This window comes from Fukomys damarensis, unplaced genomic scaffold (genome assembly GCF_012274545.1).
Source record: "Fukomys damarensis isolate Sample0158 unplaced genomic scaffold, DMR_v1.0_HiC HiC_scaffold_24, whole genome shotgun sequence".
Lineage (NCBI taxonomy): Eukaryota > Metazoa > Chordata > Mammalia > Rodentia > Bathyergidae > Fukomys > Fukomys damarensis.
The window spans coordinates 56472348-56496708 of record NW_022900936.1 but is presented as its reverse complement, the minus strand read 5'-3'; the positions used below and the strand labels follow the sequence as shown (position 1 = coordinate 56496708).

Sequence of the window (24361 nt, the reverse complement as noted above, 5' to 3'; positions counted from 1 at the left end):
ATCAAATGAATAATATAGAGTTGGGACTTTGAGGAAATGAACAATTTCAAAGATTCCACTAAAGGCAGACTAAAAACGACTTTGAAACTTCAGGCCTGGGGAAGTGGTAAAGTGCTTGCTTCGCATGTACAAGGCCCTGAGTTCTGAATTCAGCACCACGAAAAAACCAACTTCAATCCAACTACACTACTCTGCAGGTGACATCATTTATCCTCTTGGCTCTGCCTTTTCGCTATTGCTGATGATGGTCAATGTGTAGACAGGCAGCCACTCTGCACGCCCATTCTCAAGGACTTGGTGTGACTAATGAAAAGGGCCAAGGATGGACTTTCAGAATATCAGGCCAGAAGCTAAAGGAGATCAGGCTGCCAACCCAGTGTGGCTACTTCACCCCAGTCCTCATGCCAAGTCATAGGATAAATTTTCATACATCTAAATTTTGAGGGAAGAAAAAGAACTTTTGGGGAAGCAGTGAATCCTGTGGGCTTTGTCTCAGCTCCCTGGCTACACACACACACACTGAAGTGGTCAAGCAACTGCTAAGTCAAAGGGAACTTTCCAAGTTCCCCCTGGACCGTTCCCAGACCAAGGTCAGGACCCCTCTACAGATACAAAATGTCAGAAATGTGGCTGTCTCTTGCCACATGCAAGTATGCTTCTGGAAGGGAAGGTTTTTCTTTCTTTTGTTTTTGTTTTTGTTTTTGTTTTTTGTACCAGGGATTGAACTCACGACCTTACACTTGCAAGGCAGATATGGTGAGCTAAATCCCCAGTGCTTTTATTTCTTGAGCAAATATTTTAGACTTGGACTTTGGAAGAAAAAATTTTTTTTCTGGAAGAATTTATTTGTGCACAATCATTAAGTCTTTGGGGTCTTCTATCAAATAATTTTTAAACAGATTCTCTAACATTAAGCCTTGGCCTGATTTTTACCATGTTTCTCATTTTCCTGATGTTTTCCCAGTGTCTAGCCCACCCCCATTATATAGTCCCAGCTCCTCTTAACCTACAAGGTAGCACTGGGTTCTTAGACCCTAAAGGCTCTCAAGATCGTCCCTCACTCACCTCTGCCACAATCTTTAAATTGGATGCTAGGTCAAGGGATATAGGAGAGTGGGTGTTATGTTTAGGTATAAAACTTCTACAGTGTTGGAAGGGGACTGGATCATGGCAGTGCTGTAGTTGTTAGGTTGTTTGGAGCTGGGCCTGGCTGGAGGTAAGTCATCGAGAGTATGACCTGGAAGGGTGCATTCTTGTCCCTGGGTCCTCCTCTCTTTCTCTGCCTTCTGACTGCCACGGGCTGAGCATCTTTTTCTCCATCCTGCCCTTCTTCCATGTCACTCTTGCCTTGGGTCCAGTTGGCCCTGGACTGAAGCCGTGAGCCCAAATAGACTTCTACTCCTTCAAGCTGTGTCAGCTATTTTGTTTCTGCAGTGGGAAAGTGGCTGATGCAGTGTACGGGTTCTGACAGGCTTCTGTCCCCATTCTGTGATTAAAGGAGCCAATGTCAAGGTTGTCACCTTTAGGTAGCATGTGCCTAGGGGGCCTATCTTAGTTACTTTTCTCTTTGCTGAGACAAAACACCCAACATCCAAAGTTAAAGGGGGAAAGATTTATTTTGGTTCGAGGTTTGTAGAGGTCTCAGTCCACAGTCAGCTGGTTCCAAGCAGGATGGCAAGGCAGAGGGGCAGGCAGAAGGCATTAAAGCAGTGAAATAGCAACAAGCAGCAGAAGCAGCAGCCCTATCAAGCAGAACAGAAGCCTCTCCCTTTTATCCCTTTCAGGTTATTCCCCTTTTGGGTGGTGCCACCCACACCCAGGGTGGGCCTTCCCATTGTCCACACCCAGAACTGTGCTAAAAAAAAAAAAAAATCAACGGACTAATTTAGTAATCACACACCCTTAATCCCAGCAGCACACACCCAAATCTAGCCACCTCCGAAAAGTCCCGCTAGGACTGCCTGAGACTCTGAGGGCACATCTAGACTCAAACCATAACAGGGCCTCTAAAGGAGGAAGAAGTGAGCCGACACTGTGTAGATTTCTGGTCTGTTTTGATCTTACCTATTATGATTTATATCTGATGTCCCCTGAAGGCTTCATATGATTCCAGGCAGGATTTGGGGGAGGTGACTGGATTATGGGGGTGGTATAGCTAGCTGGCTTGATGTTAGGAGGTGGGGTCTGGCTGAAAGAAGTGAGTCATTGCGGGGTCCCATGGAACAGTTTATCTCCCTCCCCAGCTCCTCCCTTGTTCTCTCTACTTCCTATCTTTCATGCTTTGAGCAGCTTCCCTCTGCCCAGGGCCTTCCACCACACCTGGCAGATCGGAGCCCCTCAACCATGGAGAGAAACCTCTACAAACCGTGAGCCAAAATAAGTTGTGGGTGTCAGGTATTGTGTGTCAGTGACAAGATAAGTAACTAAGACGCTATCCCACAGTGTCACCACTGGCTTTACATGCTTCTTCTCCCTGGACTGCTAATATTATGGTTTGGGTAATGTACAGTTTGAGAGGGCTCATTTGTACCCAAAGACCACCCTAGCACAGCCTCTGTGGTTCTCTTACTGGTTTCTTCCTACTCTGAAGCTCCGGAGAGTCTTCCTGGGTAAATGATAACCTGGGCAGGAAGGGTAGGTAGATGTTTTTTTCCAGAGAAAGAGACCAAAACATAATGATCCATACTCTTACCTGAAGTCCACTATTTCAACTGACATGAAATATCGACCCAGAGATGGTGACATACTGTACACATCTGTGAGCTAAATAAACAGGAAAAAGCAGAGTGGTTACTAACGATCATTTTATATATCACTTGACAAAGCAAAAGTACCCCAAAACAAAGGACTTTCCAACCTAGCCAGGAATTAGTCTCTCTCTAGACTCTGGACTAAAATAGGAAGGCGTGAGTCTATCAAAACAGAGCTCAAGTTAACACTCATTTAAAAGAACCTTGTTCATAAGGGCTGGGCGACTCAGCAGGGAATTCTCTCTTCTTTTAGGAGTTTCCCACACACACTGTGGACTTAGTAGGGACAGTATGTGGTGGTCAGCAGTTCAATCCCACACAGGTCCCAGGAAAAAGAGTGAAAAGTAGTGGCGGGGGCCATCGGCACAGGCCGCTCAGTCCTACACACATCACATACGTCACTTTCTTCCCCTCTCCAGAGTGTCACTGTAGCAGAAACATCCATGCTGAAGCAAACTCAGTAGCACTGCCTCTGGACAAAGGGACAAAGCGACAGGCTGCAAAGATATGGAAGCTTTATTTTCTGCCAGAAATACTGCACACATCATCTTTTTAAAAAATGACATCTGTGTTCCCACCAAGGTTTCATGCCTTTATATTTTACCAAATAGATGCTCCTTAATCTACAATGTGATATATCCCAATAAAACCTCTGTAAGTTGAAATGCATGCAATACACCCAACCTACCAGACTCCATAGCTCCTAACCTCTAAATGTGCCCAGAACATCTACACGACCCTACAGTTGGGCAGATCATCTCAACACAAAGCTAGTCTACAACACAGTGCTGAATATTTCACATAATTTATTGACATTATATTGAAAACAAAAATACAAGATGGTTGCATAAGCCAGGTATGGTGGTGCATGCCTATAATCCCAGCACTTAAGATGCTGAAGCAGGACTGCCACAAGGTCAAGGCCAACCTGGATGGAACACATAATGTATTTAAGGCCAGCCTGAACTACAGTTTGAAGCCCTGTCTTTGAAAAAAAAAAAAAAAATGGCTCTATGAGTGTATTTTCACATGACCATAAGGCCAGAAAAATCATTAAGATGAACCATGGTAAGGAAGGACCATCTTTATTGAACTCAGATCTTTAAGAGACAAAACTGAAGGGCTGGAGGTGTAGCTCAATGGTCGCGCACCTGCCTAGCACACACAAGGCCTTCCTTGGGTTCAACCCCCAGTATCATGAAAGAAGGAAGAAAAAGAAGAAAAATAAAGATAAAATGACTTCTACACTTTATTTAATTTTTACTCCCTCTCCAAATGTGAACCGTCTTCCTGATGCTGGTATCCTTTCTTTGCACATGTCTGTAAATTACTATTTCCATACATAATCATAACAATATGCCATTTAATTTTTGTTTGTTCAAATAAAAGGAACCATATGCTGCATGATTCTCTAAGACTGACTGTGTTTTACTCAGAATTAAATGTAAGATTTACATACAGGGTGCATCTCCGTGGAGTTTATTTGGTCTATTCATAAATTCCAGTACGTCATTCCACCAGCTCGGCTCTTCCCCGCTGATGGCCACATGCATTGTTTCTAATTTTCCCTATTACAAATGAGGCTGAAGCAATCATCTCTGAGGATCTATGCAACTCATCCACAGAAAAGTTTCCTGGGAATATACCAAGAAATGGATTGGCTGGGTCTGAGAGCAGGCAATCTTCATCTCAACTAAATCTTGCATAATTGTTTTCCATTTTACTTTCCTCCTAATGATGTTCCATTTCTCACATTCTTACAAGACCTTCAAACTTTTCCCAACATGAAAGATGCAAAACTGTATTTCATATTGTCTGTGTTGTCCTGCTTACTAGTAAGGTTGAGCCTCCCTCCATGTATTTAATTTTCTTTTCTTTTTAAAAAATAAAGACAAATGTAGGGCTGAGCATGTAACTCAGTGGTGCCACATCTGCCTGGCAAGTGCAACTTAGGTCCTGAGTTTGATACTCGGTACCAATAAATAAATAAATAAATACATAAATAGACAAATGTGTTCATTATTTTCATTGTTTGTTTGTTGAGACAGAGTCTCTCTACATAATTCAGGCTGGCCTTGCACTCACTATATAGCCCAGGTTGGCCTCAAACTCAGTGATCCTCTTGCCTCAGCCTCTTGAATGCTGGGATTTCAACCATGTGCAACCCCAACCAACTACTTGAATTTAATTCTTTGAGATTTCTCATGTTGGAATTGTCTTTTACTTTTCCTGCCTTTTCCTTATCTCTCTGAAGTGGTTAGTTGTATACTTTGGATACAAGCTACTGATGTTATGTTATAGAATCTTTTATCAGGAGTTGATTAATCTTTCCATCATGTATCAGAGCTATTCATCCTAACTTCATAGTAACCCAGAACATGGGCTGAACACATTTGCATTATTTCCTTTTCTTTTCCACTGAGGCATGATATTTTATGTAATATTTTATATTTCTAGAAAAAGAATACCAGGATTTTTTCCTGCTCTGTGTTTTCATCTTGCTTCTTTGTGATCCATGCCAGCTGAGGTTGTCAGCATAATGAAATCAAATTGACAGGACAGGAGCTAGCAGTTTTGCCATGTTTTGAGGTCTTTGAGCTGCACACCAAAGCTGGAGCTGACTGCTTCACACTTGTTCAATCCCACTATGAGGCTCACAATTTTCCCTGCTCTGTGATCACCAATGATTTCAAAGTCACCAATGTGACCACTTTTCAGCATCACAGTGAGAACCCATATGTGACTGTGAAAGCATGGCCTAGTGAGGAGTTGGCACAGTGATGAGCAAAAAACACCTGCAGACTTTGCTCACTTCTGTCTCTGTCAAGTCACATATCTAAACAAATGGAGATGCTTACTAATTGCATTTTGCTCAGCAAATGCAACCCCTCAATTTAAAAAGTAAGCAAGAGGAAAGAAGCAAGAAACTAGTCACCTAGCTGTCAGTCTGGGAAGTAGGTGGAAAGAAGGAAGGAGGAGGAACTGCAGATACAATATGCACAAGGAAAAGATGAGAAAGAGAAGCTGCAGTGATCACTAGGACACAAACTCCTATGATAAAAGGAGCCATCACATCTCGAACAGATGATCTAACACAGCCTGGATAGTACCACCGCCTTCAGAAGTTTCTGGAGGAATCAAATGGAAGCCAGAAAAATACAACACATGGCATTTGACCATGCAGTGGTAGGAAAAGAGTCAGGTCTTACTCAGATTTTCTTATCACAAAAAATCTCCAATGGACAATTACTCTATTTCATGAACTGAAATGTGGTCCAAATTTGAAAATGAAGACAGATACCACGGTTTAATTAAGTGTCTCCCAAAGGTCCATTAGCTAAAAGTCTAGAGCAGCATTCTATGACACTACTGGGAGGTGTGGAACCTTTAGGAGGTGGGACCTAGTGGAAAGAAGTTAGGTCACTGGGATGTGTCCTTGAAGGAGATAATGGAGCCATAGCTCCTTCTTTTCTCTCTTTTGCTTCCTAGCTGCCATGAGAGCAGCTTTCTCTGCCAAACACTCCCTGTCAGTTATACTATGTCACCACAGGCTCAAAGGCAATGGATAACATCAAGCAACCATGGGCTAAAACTTTTGAAACCATGAGTCAAAAAAAAAACAAAAACAAACTTTCCCCTCCATGTAAGGTTATTGTCTCAGCTATACAGCTACGGTAAAACAAAGCTGATTAACACAGCCACACAGAGTTCACCAAAACACCTAATGTCACAACCAGAGACATTCAAACTATAAGTAAGGAAGAGAATTAATTTCATGCTGTAGGCAGCTTTTTCCAAGACTATCATCAGGACAATCATAGTTGCTCCTAAGACTGTAATTGGAACAATCATGATTATCTCTCTTATCATAATAAGACTCTTGCTTGTCTTAATTTTTCCTTGTTTATGCCCGTCTCTTTAATTGTGGAGGGTAATTCTGTGTTTAGAACTCCACAAGTCATAGCTTCTGGGGTAATTTGACAGTGTTGGAGCTCTGCTGTGAAACCCAAATCTTTACAGGCCTGAAGAGATCACTTAGACCACCAGAAAATAACTTTAGCAATATCCTTAATGCTACTGTTTGTTCAAGTTGTCCCAGTGATCTATCTTATACAGTTAGCACTCTGCTTTAATTTAACCCAGTGCTGTATGACAGAGGATAGGTCTACTCCTACAAATGAACAAAGAGGAATCTGGGTTTTCGCTGGCACTTCTTGTACACATAGGTAACTAATTGGGTATTGTAGAGTCTTAAGTAAGATGGGTAGTGTCCTTGTCCATCTCTTTCTTTGATCCATTTGATTTTAGTTGGTTTGATTTATGGGGACCTTGCGTAAGGAGCATAACTGAAACACAGTAATATCCTCCCAAAAGTCATAACAGCAATCTTTCTGGTATACTCTACCCTCTGAAAAGTTTTGTATGTTTGTGTGCAGCCATTATTTGGACATCAAATGGTTCTTCTTTTGCTGGAACAACAAAATCTGAAAGAAATGTATAACCATGACGCTACCATAACCAACATATGATATCTTAACAACCAGGAGTCCAAACTGATGTTGAGCATAATACTAATGTCCTAAGTTTTGGTTAGCTTGCCACCTAGAAGCATAATAAAAAGAAAAAAAGCATTAAATAAAAATTACAGGAAGCCGTCGTTTCTTGCTAAGCTACTGCATGGGCCAAGCTAAAAGTCAAGACAGAGTCATTCATGTTTAAATTCCACATCACCAAACTACACTTGCTGTTCATCCGACCTCATGAGAAATCAGTCATAAGACAGTCAAATTTCATGTTCAGGGACCATTTTCATCTCCAGAATTAAGGATTCTTTTGATGTTACATCATTGCCTTTTCTCTTTTACTTTCCTTTTTAGTTTTATTTTAGGAGTCCCTATTTTTAATGTTCATACAGAGATTTCTTTAACTGAAATACAGAATAGTTTCTTTGGTGTGAAAAACTATAATAGTACACAGGATCCTAATGAGATAATTAATAATGTGAAATAGGAAGTAAAGGGCTAAAGGTGTAGGGAAAGTGGGAAGGGTGGGGGAAAGGTAATGAGAGGAAAAAAATATGAGAAACTGAAAAAATGGAAATAAAGTGTTTGTAAATAGGGAGGGGAGGAGTGGGTGAAGGGAGGGCAGGGACAAGGGGAAAAATGAGAATCAAGACCTATCATATAAAGGTACAGGATCTCAATAATGAATGTAACTGTATTGTATACCTAGATTGTACCAATAAACTCAATAAAAAGAAAGAAAAAAAAAAAAGACAGTCAAATTTCCCCAAACAGGCCAGTTTCAATTGGCATGGTAATGAAGTTCCCTCCACCTTGACCCTTACTACCAAAAAAACCAAAAAGATAAAATGTTAACCAATCAGTTATTTTTCTCCAGCCTCACCTTACAAGAGAGTAACTTTGAAGTGACTGATCTACTTTTAGCTTTCATTTCTACCTTCTTCAGACTCTTTCCTAGCTATAAAACTGATTTCCTTTGCTCCTACCATCAGAACACTCACTCTGTTTTACAGAATGGAGTCCTTTGTGATTTTATAATTGAAAATAAAGCCTATTAAGCTTTTTCATAAAGTCGTCTGGATCTGGCTGTCAACCAGGCCATCTTTGACAGGCAGAGATTGCCCCACACAATCCTCACAGTCTGGCTGAAGAGCCCCCATATTGCACAAGAGGCTCATTCTCCTGCAGTTCCCACCCCATCTACCCCAGTTCCCAGCCGGAGCCTGAGTCACACTCACCCGCACTGCCATCCAATCAGTCATTCAATAGTCCTGCTGAGCGACGACACCCCTTAAAGGTCACAGAATCTATTTCCCTGACACTGCCCTCACTCAGACTCCCTCACTTCTCAGCTAGACAGCTAGAACACCTTCTAACTGCTCTTTTCCTTGAATGTCTATGATATCACACAAAAAACTGAAATGAAATCTGACCATGTTGTCTACTGATTAAAACCTCTCAGTGCCTTTCCAAAGGATGGGAAAACTTTCATTGTCTCACAACTACCTTCCTCTCCACCATCACCCCGAGCATCTTCACTACACAGCATGCTCAGGCAAAATACAACACTTGGCAGAGCCCTGAAAACATAAAACATTCTTACCTCATATTTCAAAATTCATTCTGAATATTACATCCTCCAACAGCTCTGGCTGCCTACCTCCCACCTCAGGCAGCTCAGACGCCTCTTCTTTGTGGTTATAAACACACTCTGTGTATCCCAGTAATAGATATACCGCATTGTTTTATAACTATTTAATTGCTATCTCCACTTGAATTGTGAGCCCACTGAAGCGTGTTGTCGGATACATCATATATCCTCTATGAACACCAGAGGTCGGACCAAATGCACCACTAGTGAGACAGAATGGGACACCGTGCTCCAGGCTACACACAGCTGGAGGTCAGAGCTCATCCTTCCAGCCTTTCACCGCAGAAAATACTTTTATAATCATCATTCTGCTAAAATCCAGACAGAGTTGGAGCTACGGACTCTAAAGCTCTGTGTCAATTGTTCCAGCAGAACTCGAACTCATAATCTCATGTTAAAAAATTCAGTGATCAAGAGGAAAAAAAAGAAAGAAAAATCTAGGGAACAATGTGTAAATCATAATTACCCTTTTAGTGAGCAGGTGAGGCAATTCCTCTTCAGCAATACACTCCTCTGGAATCCTTAGCATGATGAAGAATGTTTTGTTTGATGATAATTCAATTATTTCATTTTCATCTTCGTCAATGTACATTACTATAGAGAGTGGGGAAGTGAAAATAAAAAGTAAACGTGTGTAAATCAAACTTATCTATTATATTGCCTGCTATTCTTAAACACAACCATGAGCACTTATGAAGGAGAGAGCCTGGACATACTAAAAAAAAAAGTCTAACATTACGATAAAAGTTTTGTTCATGTGCCCAAAGGGGTCTCAGATGCAACTGAATACAGACTGGAGGAAGAGCTGGAGGAAGGAAGTGGAGAAAACAAGAACCACCATGTTAAACTGAACCCGCAGCTTAACTATGTGTGCACGTGTCAGGGCAGGTTCTGGGAGACAGCAGGAGGCAGGAGGGGAGCTGCACGGTCAGCTTCATTGAATCGCCTTCCTGTTCTGCACGATCAAAGACCATGATGAGGAAGTGGTACCATCAACCAGAACAGAGATGAAAACAGAAAATGAGCCTGTGAACTCATGTCTTGAAGTCTCCCCAGGAGCCAGCAGATGGGCATGAAGTCACCGCCCTAGCTGGTACCCAGCAGAGAAATGTTGACACACTCTGTTTGCAAAAGGGAAGCCAAACTGCAGTCCAAGCCCTAGGGCTGGCAGGAATTGCCTTCCTGAGACAGTGAGCTCTGTGTGTCTTGCGTTCTAGAGAATGCTGGCTAATTGATTTTTGAGCAGTTAGTGCTGAAAGAAAACAAAGCCAGGAGCCAGAAGCTGGCAGTGTTGAACTCATTATGCTCCCAGGGCTCCACGCCAGCCTCTCAGGCTGGTCCTACTCAGGGGCCACCTCTCTGGCCCTGAGAAAGGTGTGGGTGGGAGGAAGCAAATGCACAGAGATGAGCACCTTTAAATCCCATGCATAACAAAACCAGTCTCTCTTTCCGGACTTTGAAAAACCATGGTGGAATAAATTGAGTATTTTTGATGGAAGAACAGTTTTTTAAAAAAATTTTTCTGGTACTTATTACTTAAGGAACTTTGAAAATGTGAGGCATTAGGGGCAAAATATATGCAGAAAAGAGTTAACATAGCAGGCCTGAAATTGTTAGCTTTAAAAGTTGCTCAAGCTTAGCCCCTGGATGGCATAGAGGACAGGTTTGGGGAAGGTTCCTATTATGTCCTCATAGGAGTGGGTCACTGTACCTCAATACTTTGTACCCACAATGTGGTTAATGGCCCTTTGGTCCATGCTAGTCAGAGACTGCCTGTAGGACCAATCTCCAGTGAAGACACTGGGCAAGTGATGTCTAATGATATTCACGAGTGTTCTCACAGCTCACTGCTGTGGGAAGTAAGCACACATCTTGTGCAACCACACTGGGAGAGAGGACTCTAAATCTTGTGACTGGTTCCTCTGGATTTTGCTATAATAAGCTCTTTAATGTACCTTTTTGGTATAATAAATTACAGTTATCAGGTAAGCTACACGTTGAACGCTCAAAACAAACCACCGAATCCTAGAGTGACTTCTGGGAATGTTCTTATTTATTGTAAGTCATTGCATTACTTTGATGACAAGAGGCCATCACAGCAAAAGACTCACAAAGTAGAGAAAACTTTAAGCAAGCAAAAAATAAAAATCCAAATAATCCTTTAATTAAAAAGTTTTCCTCTGGATATTTTATATTATATATTTGAGATGTTAATAGGTAATTTAGGGGTCGGGGATTTAGCTCAATGACACTGTGCCTGCCTTGCAAGTGCAAGGTCCTGAGTTCAATCCCCAGTACCAAAATAAATAAATAAATAAATAAATAAATAGGTAATTTATATCCTGCTTTTTGTCAATTTTTATTATTGTTACTTGTTTTGATTCTTTTGATGTTAATGTATCCAAAGCCATTACCCATTTATATGAAATTCCTTGAAAAAATTACTTTAATGGCTTTATAATATTCATAATAGGGTCATCTGTTTTCTTAAGGTGACATTTAGTATTTTCAGCTTTTGAGTACTATAAATAATACTGTAATGGTCATCTTTGAGCTCTATATCTACCACACAGATTTTTACAGTCACTGTTCATTCCTCAGAAAGGAACAGGAGATACTAGAGGGCGTTTGAGGGACTCTAATATTTGATAAACTCAGGGGCTCTTCCCAGCCATGTTAAAAAAGAGACCTGCATAAGATTCTAATAAGATTACTGACATTTAGAAATGGGAAGAAAGGAGTTAAAGGTGTAGGGAAGGTGGAATGGGTAGGGGAAGAGTAAAAAGGGAAAAGAAAAAAATGTGAGATAATGAAAAGATGAAAATAAAGTGTTTGTAGATGGGGAGGGGAGGAGGGGGTTGAAGGGAGGGCAGAGGTAAGGGGAAAAAATGAGAATCAAGACTTGTCATGTAGAGGTACAAGATCCCAACAATGAATGTAACTGTACTGTATCCCTAAAATGTACCAATAAACTCAATTAAAGCTGAAAAAAAAAAAAGAGACCTCAAATAATACCTCTAGCAGTACTTAACTTGTACCTTCTAAATAATGAATCTGCATCGAGAGCTGGCTAAACAGTTGTGTTTGTCAAAACAAAAATAACAACAACAAACTTAGTCAGGAGAGTTTTATGTCACTGAGACTAAATCTTGACAGTACTTTCCATGAAGAGATAATGCATTTTAAAAATCACAGAGTCATATGCAGTATGTGGTAGGGATCTGAGAAGAGCTCTTCAGACGGAATACAAAACATGAAGCTCTAGAGGAAGGCTTTAAATACCATTGTCAGGAGGCAATGGAAGGTGCTAGAAGTTGCCCAGGAAGAAAGCAGAGGATGGCATGGAAGGAAGGCAAGGAAGGTAGGCCAGGATAGTAAATCCCAGCTTGTTTTATAGGCAGCCAAACCTAGTTTGAACTCTAGCCCTATTATTTATTCATCATGCGACCTTGAGCAAGTCACTTAAATCTCTGGAGCTATTTCCAGAGCAGAAATCTCAACAACAGCCCAACAGATTGGATACAAACAAACAGAAATTTCACATTGGTAATGACTGGGACGATGATGGTTATTTCTACATCAAGATCTCTAGCAAAGAGTATCTGTAAAAGTCAAGAAAATGTTGTGCATATATGAAGTATGATCAAAATATACAGTGATTGTGTTTAATTTTGTAAAGTTATGACAATAAAGGACATATTGTCATTAATTCCTTTCACTTTGAATACAATGATCCCATTGTTCTTGCCTCTTTCTGAAGTACTATAGTTCTGAAAGTCTGTGAGTGTCTTCATGAGGTATGATAAAAAAAAATACAGGGAATGCTATTGCCAAGTGCCATCCAATCAGAAGGCTGGCTTGAGAAAACATTACTGTCTGTCGCAATCCACTTTATTTACTGGATCTGGCACAGTGTTACTTCTGGCTCTTTCCCACAGATAAAATGACCATGAAAAATAAGCACTTTGGATTGATTTAGAACATTAAGGCAGGTATGACAGTGTAACTGAAAACACCTGTGAAAAGGGCTTCCAGAACTACTTCAGAAAGTGACACAAGAGGGGGGTTATTCTGAGGGGGATCGATGGCAATGTGTCTTTTACTATAATAATAAATCTTTAAATTTAAACATTCATTATAGTTTTGATCACCATGTGCACATTCAAGAGCTTTCTCCTAGCAGCTGGCCCTGGGGAGTGAATAAGCTTCCCAAGGGAAGGAACCCAAAATGTCAAGAGAAAGAGAGTTGAAAATAAGCCTCATGGACCCACAACGAGGAGATCAAAAACAAAAATGCAAAACAAACTTAAAGTCCAGGAGCTCTACAGACTCAGAAGAGTACAACACAACTGAAAGCAGAGTAGAAGATGGGAGAAAAGTTGGATTTCGTGATTAAACAATTGCTAGCAACTTTGCAAAGAGTAATCTGGAGCCAATGGGTCCAAGAGGTTTAGGATAAGCAAAAGGCACGATCCATGTGCAGACCTCTCTTTCAGAACCTTGCCAGTGAATGGAAAGAAGTGATATTAGTAATTATTAGTAATGTCTAAGTGACATTAGTAAGAATCTTATGCAAGACTGTTATGAAGGGAAGTTGCTGCTAACACATTTGAAGAGTTAAGAAGGCCTGGAGGGGAGGAAGTATCTGAAAAACCTAGAGGAGTAGTGGCGAAATCTTTAGAGCTTTCAAAGATGCAAACAGCCTGCTGCTGTGCATGTGCCATAGGTTCACCACCACTGACTTAGACAGTGTTGTGTGGAGATAAAGGGTAAGGAATTCAGTGATGGCGAGGGGGGAAAATATGAGGTTTGAAGGAAAGATGAAAATGTGAAGAAACTGTGAGTGAGTCTATGGAATTGCTATTTCATTCCTGCTCTGAAGGGCCTGGGGAATTTACAGCTTGCTGATGCTATCTGCCTAGGATTTCCCCATGAGTCACTTTACATCAACCAGTATTGTCCTGAGAAAATTGTTGGCTAATATCCTGCCAATTCCAAAGTCCCTGCTTACTCCTCGGTGCCACAGCAATCCTTCTCACTGAAGGGCCCATAAATTAAGAAATTGAAAGAGTCAGACAGGCATCTGTAATGCTGCGGAATACCACATGAGGGTGTCAGAGTATTATAACTTTACATCATATTTTTAAGAACTCACCTATCTGTCAAAGACTTTTACAAGTAAGGTATCAGCCCTTCCTGACTGGGGTGAAATGGTGAAAAAAGGAAAACTTTTGAGGTCACCTTACTGAGCATTTTTCCAAATTATTCAGAAAGGCAAATGACTTTAAGTGATAATGAAGCCTTTTTCTTATTTTTTTTTATTACCCTTCATACCAAGGACAAAAACAAACCTTCAGCCTCAACAGAATTACCCAGGCTCTCCTCAGAAAATTGGCTGTTTACATGAAAGTCAGTGTCATCTATGGGTCTGGATTACTGACCTCTTCTCCCAGCCCATATTCAATGTCTGAAGCTAAGTCATGACTGTAAATCTGCCATCACTTCCATGCACAACCAGGGCAGTGATGTGGGCAAGCTTATCCCCGTTGTAGGAAATAAGGGTACAAAGTCTGTAGAAATTAGCAACAACATTAACACCAACTACAAGTTGGCCTCCTTTACACATCACCACATGCTCCCAAACCTTAATAATGTTGGTGACAGTATACCACTGGGCACTCTGCCCTGGGTACCCTACTGTCTTCTCCAACTAGCTACCCTTTCCATTCTGGAATGCATTTGCTGTCCTGTTCTGTACCCAATCCAATGGCATAGTTACTACTATCAGTGCCTCCAAACTCAGTCTGGGGATTATAGAGTTTTGAGGCAGGATATTGAAGGGATTGGAGTAAGGAAAGCAGAAGACGGGTAGCAAATATAGTTTTTGAGGATCTTGATCTCCCAATGGATCCAGTCAACTGTAAGTACAGCCCTTGGCTCTCCCAACACTGCCCTTTTCCTAGACAACAATATTTTCTACACTGTAGAAATAGCTATACAAATAGATGTACAATTAGCTGATTCATATCAATGGCTTTGGGCTGGGGATTTAGCTCAGTGGTTCCACCACCTGCCTCAAAAGTACAAGGAAATAGGAAAGAAATAGGAAGAAAAGGGCTAAAGGTGTAGGGAAAGTGGGAAGGGTAGGGGAAAGAAAATAAGGGAAAAGAAAAAAATATGACAAAATGAAAAAATGGAAATAAAGTATTTGTAAACAGAGAGGGGAGGAGGGGGTGAAGGGAGGGCAGGGACAAGGGGAAAAAATGAGAACCAAGACCTGTCATGTAGAGGTGCAAGATCCCAATAATGAATGTAAATGTACTGTACATCTAAAATGTACCAACAAACTCAATTTTAAAAAAAGTGCAAGGACCCGAATTCAATCACCAGTAACACACACATAAAAAAAAAAGAAAGAAAGAAAAGAAAAGAAATCAGTGGCATTTAGGCAGATTATTAGATTATTGGCAGATTGTTACCTGAGAAATTGCCTACAGAATAGCTGTGGTTAAGGCTGGGACTATGAGAGAGGTGAACCTTGTCCCACACTTTTCCTCCCCACCACAAAAACTCTTACTCAATTTTTAGATATTTAGCATAATTATCTCTATATAACTTAAAATTCTAAAAACAGAAGAGTAGTAAAAAAAACCCTGATCTCAATTTTTTTAATGCCAAGAGAAAGAATAGAAGAAAACATAACAAAATATTAATAATGTATTTCAGTCTCACAGGTAAGATAACAGATTTTATCTTTAAATTTGAAGCCTTCTGTGTAGTTATTAGGATTTTAGTCTATCTTGACTCTTTCCACAGGCCAAATTACTTAAAGGCTGAGATGCCAAGTAAGTTAAAAGGATTTCCTGGATGCAAAACAAATTTTAATCTCTCTTACAGCATTAGCATATGTTAAAACCTAAATTTACAATCAAATTAAAAATAAAGTTTGCCCTATAAGCATTAAAACAATTCTTCCCTGAATACAACCACATGATCTTTTATGTCTCCAGAAAAACTACTAAAGGAAATTGAAAACCTAAATCTGCAGATTACTCTTTGTAAATTGAGGTAAGATAATGTATGAAAAAGGAAGACAAATCTTAGGTCTTGTACTTTAGAATCCTGAATATTCAGCCACTAAAAGCCCCAGATACTACCAGATAGATAAATTAGTAGCCTTTCAGGAATTTTGCACCAACACCCATATGTGGGAGTTAATATGAATAAAAAGTATCACTGATCACCCAAAACTACCATCCTCAGCATGACAGAGCGGCAGTTTCTTACTTAAAACCATCCTATGGCCTCACAGAATCATATATCTCACCATAATAAAGTCCCCGGTAACCAAGTAGACACAGTGTCTGCCTAGAAATTCCTGTGCTGCAGAGGTTGGCTCTTCTCACAGTTGCCCTCTTCTCTCAGAAATTACAAACCTTGAGGCATGGTTTGATGAGGGAAACAGGAGATTTCCCTAGCAAATATATTTTCCTGAGGAAAATTCCTAAGAACTCTCTCTGCAAAGACTTAGGAATTCCCCATTCTTGCTCTCGTTCTATGACTGGCTTAATCCCCAACCTTGTAGAGGCCAGATCATCCTTAGGAATCCCAGCTAAAATAAGCCCTTCTCTACCCCTATGTACAAAGAAAAATAATTTTCTTCTTTCATATTTGAGATAGAAATAATTGTGCACTACTTGGAGTACACTGCTTGTATACACAAAAACTTTTTTAAAAATCATGCAAAATTGATAACCTAAAAGGGTTTAAAAGTAATGTGAAACAATTAAGAAATATAGCCATGAAAAATTATGTTTACAAAGAATTTTTAATGACTTGGCAAAATGATCTCAATGTAACATTAAAATACTTAAGGTAAGTCACAGACTATTAAAAACCCACTTTCAAATTATTTTAAAGGGCTGGGGATTTATCTCAGCGGTTCAGTGGCCTGCCTTGCAAGCACAAGGACCCGAGTTCAATTCCTGGTACCAAAAAAACAAAACAAAAATTATTTTTAAAGTGTAAGACTTAAGAATATATAATAATATTAAGGATATGAATGCATTTTGTGGAAAACTGAACATGTATCATTTTAAATTCAAATAAAAAATGAGATAACATAAAGTAGGTCATTAGCAAATGGACATTTTTGTTTTACACACATATACAACAAACTATAATAAAACTTTCTAAAATAAGTTTAAATAATGATAGTTTGTAGAGATATGGATCTATAAAGTCTTTAAAATTTCAAATATATTACTCATTATTTTATCACTGTATGGCAAATATACCAGATAACCTCGATAATTACATTTATTGAACAAATTATAAAAAGAAAAAAAAGTCAAGGGAGCATGGCCTAAGATGTAATAAAATATAGATTAGTGCTTATTTATGCTAAAACTCTCAGAAACCTCTTCAAGATCCAATGAGTAGAATTTCAAATAAAACACTGGTCTCCCCACTTCTAGAATTTAATGAATATAATACAACAAAAAAGACCTTATCCACACAACATATTCTAAAGCAGTTTTCTGTTTATCTCACTCTAATCCTATATTAGTTCATTTTGACCTCACCTTAATTTGATTTATCTTTGAGAGCAGGCTGTCTTCAAAGGCCACAAGTACTTATTCAGGGGAGCTAATCAAAAGTGGCTGGATCTGGGACAGCTGCCACAGTGATGCCAGACAACCTTCAGCTTCATTATAATTTAATCTGCATGCTAATGGCGCACCCCCTACTGCCATGATAGATGACAACTTCGGGACAGTAATGGGAAAGAACCACAAAAGTGAACAGAGGTGGTGCCTGAATGCCCAGAAAATCTCTCCTCCTTCCCAGAAAAGACACAACTGTTCTTCATCTTTATTAGCCTATCCTCCACTGTCCGTTTCTTTTACCTTATCTCTGCCAGACCCCCAGCAGGAGAAAATTTGATTTGGGGAATCTACCTCCTGATTCGCCTATTCTTGGCCAAGAACAAAAAATCTCCTCGCTGCTCAGTCAGCATACGGTCTTAACAGTTCCATAGTTCCAAGGTTTAAAAAAAAAGACTGGGATAAAAAATTGGTCACATAATTCATGACATAAATAGTGAAATAGGAATGAGTAGGTTTTCCAGTTCAATGAAAGTCATAAGCATTAAACAAGTTCTTAAAAAGTGTCAACTTAGTGGAAATCCTCTTACCTCCAGTGAGACATAAGCCTATGATGACCACTATAATGAAACCTAGGAAAATGGAGCCAATGACCATCCACAGTTTACACCTTCCAATCACAGTCGTATTACAATTTTTCTTGTTAGCCTACAAAGCAAAGAAAGAGTCATTTGGTCTTAACAAATATTCTCAAATCCCTACTAGGGGGTCAGGGAAAGAGAAATGAAGGCAGCAGAGTCCTGATCTCAAGGGGGTGCCCTCTTCTGAATCAAGTTTATGGAAGGAGGTATCAGACAGAATGGAACCTCAGGAAAAAGTTAGCAACAAAAGGCTTTGAGGCTCTGAGGTAGAAAGGACAGCCATGATTTTGAAAGATGAACTTTTTTTTTACAGTTTACATAGGTACACGTTATTTTTAATTGACATATAATCATATATATTTATTTGTGCTCAGTGTGTCATATCAATAACTGTATACAATGTGTGGTGATCAGATCAGGGTAATGGTTATATCCATTACCCCAAACATTTATCATTCTTTCTGTAGAAAACACTCAAAATCCTTTCTATTATTTTGACATAAACAATTAATAATTGTTGTCAACCATATGTATGGCACAAACCTATTGTACTAAAGAACATAGAAGTTATTCCCCCATCCAACTGCATTCCTATATGTGTCAGTCCCTTCTCCCTCTCTGTCTTCCCTACACCTTTTCCAGACTCTGGAAATCACTATTCTATTCTGGACTTCCATGAGATCAATTCTTTAGCTTCCATATGTATATGAGAACATGCAAAGTTTATCTTCCTATGTAAAAAATGGGGTTTTGAAAGTGTCCCAAACCCAAGAAAGAGCATGCGTGAGGTCTCTTCATAATAAAACCAGCAAGCAGAGAACCTGAGGATCATCATGCAGGAGTCACAGGCAAATAATAAAAGAGTAGAGAGAGTGTAAGGTTGGATCCTCCTCCGGAGGTCTGACTGCTGCTGGAGAAGGCTAGACTTATTTTGGTGTGTGAAGTAGTGACCAGTTGAAGGCTTTGGAACACAGGAGCTGAGTTGAAAATTAAGAGAAAAATGTGTTCTTTGAACTGGACATACCAAGAAAAGGCTACTGCTGTGGCCCCAATTCTACATAAAAAGAGTTTTGGGAAAGGAAATGAAAGGACAAATGTCTGGACCAGTAGCAAAAAAAAAAGCTCACTGTGTATAGTGAGGCAGAATGTAGGGTCAAAGAAAATAATTATAGCTGCTTTGGTTTACTGAGCACTAATGTCATTTCACTCAGTCCTAACAGCCTTTCAAGGTATGTATCGGCACATTTCCAACTTGTACTTCAGAGGTCAGCCAGAACTAATCCCTGCTGGGTGTCACCTCACAGCTCTTGCACCCGCCCCTCCGTGCGCAACTTCTGTGCATCAATGTGGGGAGCTCCACGTCATGCGTGTACCTGGCTGCCTGAAGAAATCATATTCACAGTGCCTTCACCGTCCCTAAATAGTTCTGATTCTTCGGCTTCCCAATGCATGATTAGGTAACTCCTACAAGGAGACCATGAGAAATGATGAAATATCACAGGCAAAAAACAAATATGTTTCTGTATCTAAAATACCTAGATTCCACTCCAAGGCAATACCACTTCAAGGCAGAGGAACTTTGAGTAAGCTATTGAAATGCACATAGTGGACCAGGCCCTGTCCTGTCATCTTTAACCTCCCACAGGGAATCAACTGCTTTATATGGTTTAGAATGCCTGGTCCAATGCCTTGCCGGCCTTCAAGAGCCAGGTGCAGCCTTCCTTCCCACCCATGCTTTGTGCAACCTCCCACTGCTGCCTCTACCACTGTCTAGTCTGGTTTCATGTTCCAACAAACAGAAACAAGTCTTATCTTTCCAGGTGAACTGAAACCACTCAGAGGGAGGGGTGCTTCTTTAACTTCCCTGCCCGTCCATCCCACAGTTGTGCCTCCTACAGGAAGTAAGCATTTCATAAATACCTGTTGCTTAATTTCAGGGCTCTGGGAATTTTTTTTTTTCTTTTTATATTCCTACTTGACCTTGAAATCACTATGTAGTCCATGCTGGCCTTGAACTCACTACTACCCTCCTGCCTCAGCCTCCTGACTGTTAGGATCATGGCTGTGAGCCACCACACTCAATAGCTCAGAAATTTTAAGAATGTACTTTGAGACATTCTAGAGAAGGGGTCAAATGGTAGAGCCCTTAAGGGTTAGATCCTTCAGTTCAGCATATCACAGGTATACAGGGAGTAGGAAAGGTCCTCGGTACCTGGACTGAGGAAAGCCTGCTGAGTTGTGTGTTTCTGGGGTGCAAGGGTTGGGCCTCCACAACCCCCACTCAGGAGTGCAGAACTGCTCTGAAGCCACAGAAACCAAGGGTTCAAGAAGGAACGATGGAAAAAATGTTCTGGTGCAAGGAGTCCTTAACTTCCTAGGGACTGCAACACAGTTCCTATCCACAGTTCCTGAGACAAAAATGCACCCTGCTGTTTTCAGTCCTTACATAAGAGGCAGCCAGATCACTAAGAAAATTATCTCAAATGAACCAAGAATAAGTGTCGGTGCCTCATGTGCTATTCCCCAGAGATCATAAATTAGGGATCTCGTGGTTTGAGAATACTATAAAGTACTCTGTGACTTCCTGGAGCAACTCAGCTCAGAATTACACAGCATTTGCCTACAGGAAATTTCTCCTCCTGTTCAGCACTAATCTACCCTCCTAGAGCCTTGGGTCCATTCCTGTCACATTCTCCATCCTAGGAGTGAGACCACTAACCACTCTCCCTGCACAATGAATCTTCACAGGCTTCAAGTCATTATAAATAGTCTGTCTCCCAGCCCTGCAGCAGCTGAGGCAGGAGGATCACCATGAGTTTGAGGCCACCCTGAGCTACACAGTGAGTTCAAGGCCAGCAAGATTCTGTCTCCAAAAGAACAAATACGAATAGTGTGTCAGACACTCACAACCAACAATAAAGTGCAGTGCTTCTATGCTGTGTGCACACTGGCATCAACAGAGGAATCGGCAGTTGCTACAAGTGTCTCTCACAGAAAAGAATCTTGGATGTAGTAGGTTGAGATGCCTGTGCTATCTGAGCCTCCCTCAAAACTGGAGCATGAAGACTGTTTCCTTCACTGGCTTCTGCATTCTCTGTTGCCCAATTTGAGATCATGAAAGGCCATAAGCAAGTTCTTCACAAAGTGCCTTCCAGAGATACTTTCAAGCTGTACCTGAATTCTTCGACTGCATTATAGGGCTCCAGATGTGGGGTGCTTTCCTCTGAATACTCCCTCTGGTACAAGGAGTCTTCAGGTTCGGGTTTAACCATAATGGCAGGACTGGCCATCTCTGGGGTCCAAAAAACTCTTCCCCAGCTCAATACCGTATAGTTCAGAGAATTTTCCTACTACATAAGAAAGCCTGTACTTTTTAATCTTTTATTGTGGCATTTAATTTATATGCCTGATCCAAGCACAAAAGATCCAGCTGATCCCTGTCCCAGACTGGTGAATAATGTGTAGCAGTGGGGTGAATTTTTAAGTAGCTCATTCAAATAATGCTTGCTCATCTCAAAACTACCAGTTTACTTTTTCATTATTATGGTTACAATCTTACCATCACTTCACGTGTCCCTCAGACTTCTGAGTCAGGGCCCTTATCATAAGCCATAAAAGAAAACCAGTCTCATTCTGTTGCCTACAATTTCCTTTTTACTTTTGACCCAATGATACTGACCTGCTTACCATGAAGGCAGACCAAGTGGAACTCAGAGAGTAATGTTCCTTTTTCCATAAACCCCAAACCCAGATTGAGAAAGGGGGTAAAAAATTCTCTCTACCCTCTCTGTATACTCCCACAGCCCAGATCTCCCAAGCAGGCAGATACCAGTGATGTGGTCTGTCTTCTTTCAGTGATCCAGAAGTGTTCCCTCCCCCCACCCATCCACCTGTAACACCCTCCTTATCCAACGCCCCATAGTTCACCATAGTTCACCATAGTGATTAGGGAGGGGGAGGAGAGGGTGGATAGTTCACTTAAATTACCTGATCATAAGGGACCTAATTTATCAAAATTAGCAATATATAATTTGTAGTTTAGGCAACTATACATAAACTGATATAAATTATACTTATATAAGATGAGAGAGAGAGAGAGAACTAGAAAGAATCAATGGAAACAACATAGATCTGAGACCCCTGAAACTTGAGTTGAAACTTCAGGGATACCACTGAGTAACCTAAGCATTTTAAGAATTTCTCTGAGACTCAGTTTCTGCACATGGTTCTTTCAATCAACTCAGAGTATCAGCACTAATTTTGTTGTGGTACAGAAATGAAATTAATGTATGAAATTTATGTATCACAAATGTTTGGCACATGATACATATAAAAAAGGTTAAAGTACACAGACTGAAATTGTACCTCAAAACTGGGATTCTTAATACACAGTCTTAAGGACCCATACACAAAAATTCTTCAGTGTCTGAATCACATGGTTATGCTGACCAATACTTAATGACCCTATATTAATTGATCTTTCAAGCTGAAATATACTTCAACTTCTTCTATAGAACCAGAGAATGGCTAACACATGAGGTGAGGGATTCTCATCACTACCTTTTCAAGAAAAGGTTTTTCTTCTTCAAGTATTTCTTCGCCTTCTCTCTATTCTGTCAGTCACCATAACTTTCCAATTTGCTGACCTACAAAGCTCAGTGACAAGGAAGTCTTGAATATCTGTACACACCTGACTAACAAGCAACCAGAACATGAATGAGCAATCTCTTCAAGGTGCAGGATAAACAATTATAAACCACTGATAGCCAACACGGATTCAGCATGTGCTGTTCCCCAACTACACCTCCTTCTGTAGTTGTTCTGGGCCTCACAGAAGCCCAGTGGGATGCACTACATCCCCAACATTTGTCAGCCTTGAGCCTGGAGCACATCTTTTATCTGTACAACTGTCACCAGAACAACCTCAAACTTTGGATTCTTTGAAGTGCACAGGGTCTAGCTAATGAGAGGCGAGCATTGCAAATGTCCACGTCTGGACCACAGCTAGCTCATGGCAGTAGCCCCTAGCTCTACTGAGCAGCCATCTTTTCCAAACTTCATTCTCCTGGGGCTCTATTTCACTCAAATGCAAGCTGCCACTTTACTTTCCAGGTTACCCACAAAAGCAGACTTTACTGCACAGTATTTCTAGAATCAGTGTTGAACAAAAGCACAAAGTTTGAGTTTCCTAGTAAGATCAGGACAAAATCATGGAGTTGGGAGTTCCCAATTCCTAGTAAACCTCAAGCCAGTCTTAGGGGTTAACATGAAGAGGTTAATTCAGAAATCGAACTCTCTGATGTTTTACAGGAATTTGACATGAGTATATAATACTTCATCACTGCTAGGGTTACATCAAAAACGAGCTCAGCCTAAACACTCCAAGAGCTTCCTCAGAGATGAAAAGGAGGAAAAGGCAAATGAAGCTAGTCTAATTGTTTTGGAGGAAAATGTTGCGAAGATTCCCCTTCAAAGGAAGAGGCAAGAGGCAAGTTCTCCTTCCTCACCCACCCCACCCCAAGGCAGCCTGAACTCTCTGGTTCTTGCTTTGTCCTTTGGCTGCTTCTGTATCTCTCTCCCTTCCAAGCTAGGAGAAAACAGAAAGTGTTTGGGAGATGAGGGGTAATTAGGGAGAGGGAGGAGAGGGTGGATATAGGATTTCCAGCGAATGTAAGGAGAGAGACAGAGAGAGAGAGACAGAGAGTCGGAGAGAGACAGAGAGACAATATGAATGTCAGACTTTTATTTCCCTGATTGAAAACGAAAAACCTAATGAAGTTACTATAACTTTACAAACCACCTGCATCTTGGGGATACAGAGACAGAGAAAAAGGAGGGGCTGCACCTCACCACAAAGTTTCTAAAGTGCCCCCAGGGTCGGGGTGCCCAGGGCGTCCTGAGGTCCCACCCTTCCGTGTCCGCCTCCGACAGGGGATCCGACACCCGGGCCTGTCCAGCGCCAAGGGGCCCTTACCTGGGTTGGGCAGGGGTCCTCGGCCGAGGAAGTCAGGATCCGGAGCTCTCCATTGAGAGGCCTCTGCTCCTCTGGCTGCTCCCCAAGCTCCAACAGTTCCAGCTCGTCCCGAGGCCCCGGAGGCTGGGCCCCTTCCATGGGCCGGCAGGGGACGCAGGAGTTTCCGCGGGCCTTCGCGGGAGGCAGGACCGCGTCTGAGGGTGCAGAGTCCGGGCG

General features: G+C 41.0%; 1 protein-coding gene across 2 annotated transcripts in view; it reads right to left on the bottom strand.

Annotated features, from left to right (window-relative positions):
- The window catches only part of CUNH3orf52 (chromosome unknown C3orf52 homolog), a 28063-nt gene extending 3711 nt beyond the window's left edge, over positions 1-24352 (bottom strand). Inside the window, exons 1-4 of one of the 2 annotated variants that reach the window (XM_010630137.2) lie at positions 24146-24352; positions 18121-18238; positions 9391-9518; positions 2693-2763 (exon numbers count right to left, since the gene is read on the bottom strand). In XM_010630137.2, the coding sequence (XP_010628439.1) occupies positions 2693-2763; positions 9391-9518; positions 18121-18238; positions 24146-24283 (455 nt within the window). In that variant the 5' untranslated portion in view covers positions 24284-24352. Of the gene's footprint in view, positions 1-2692; positions 2764-9390; positions 9519-18120; positions 18239-19544; positions 19614-24145 lie in introns of those variants that run through there. The other variant, XM_033755921.1, reaches the window with a different exon arrangement.
- Between the last annotated feature and the right edge of the window lie 9 nt (positions 24353-24361).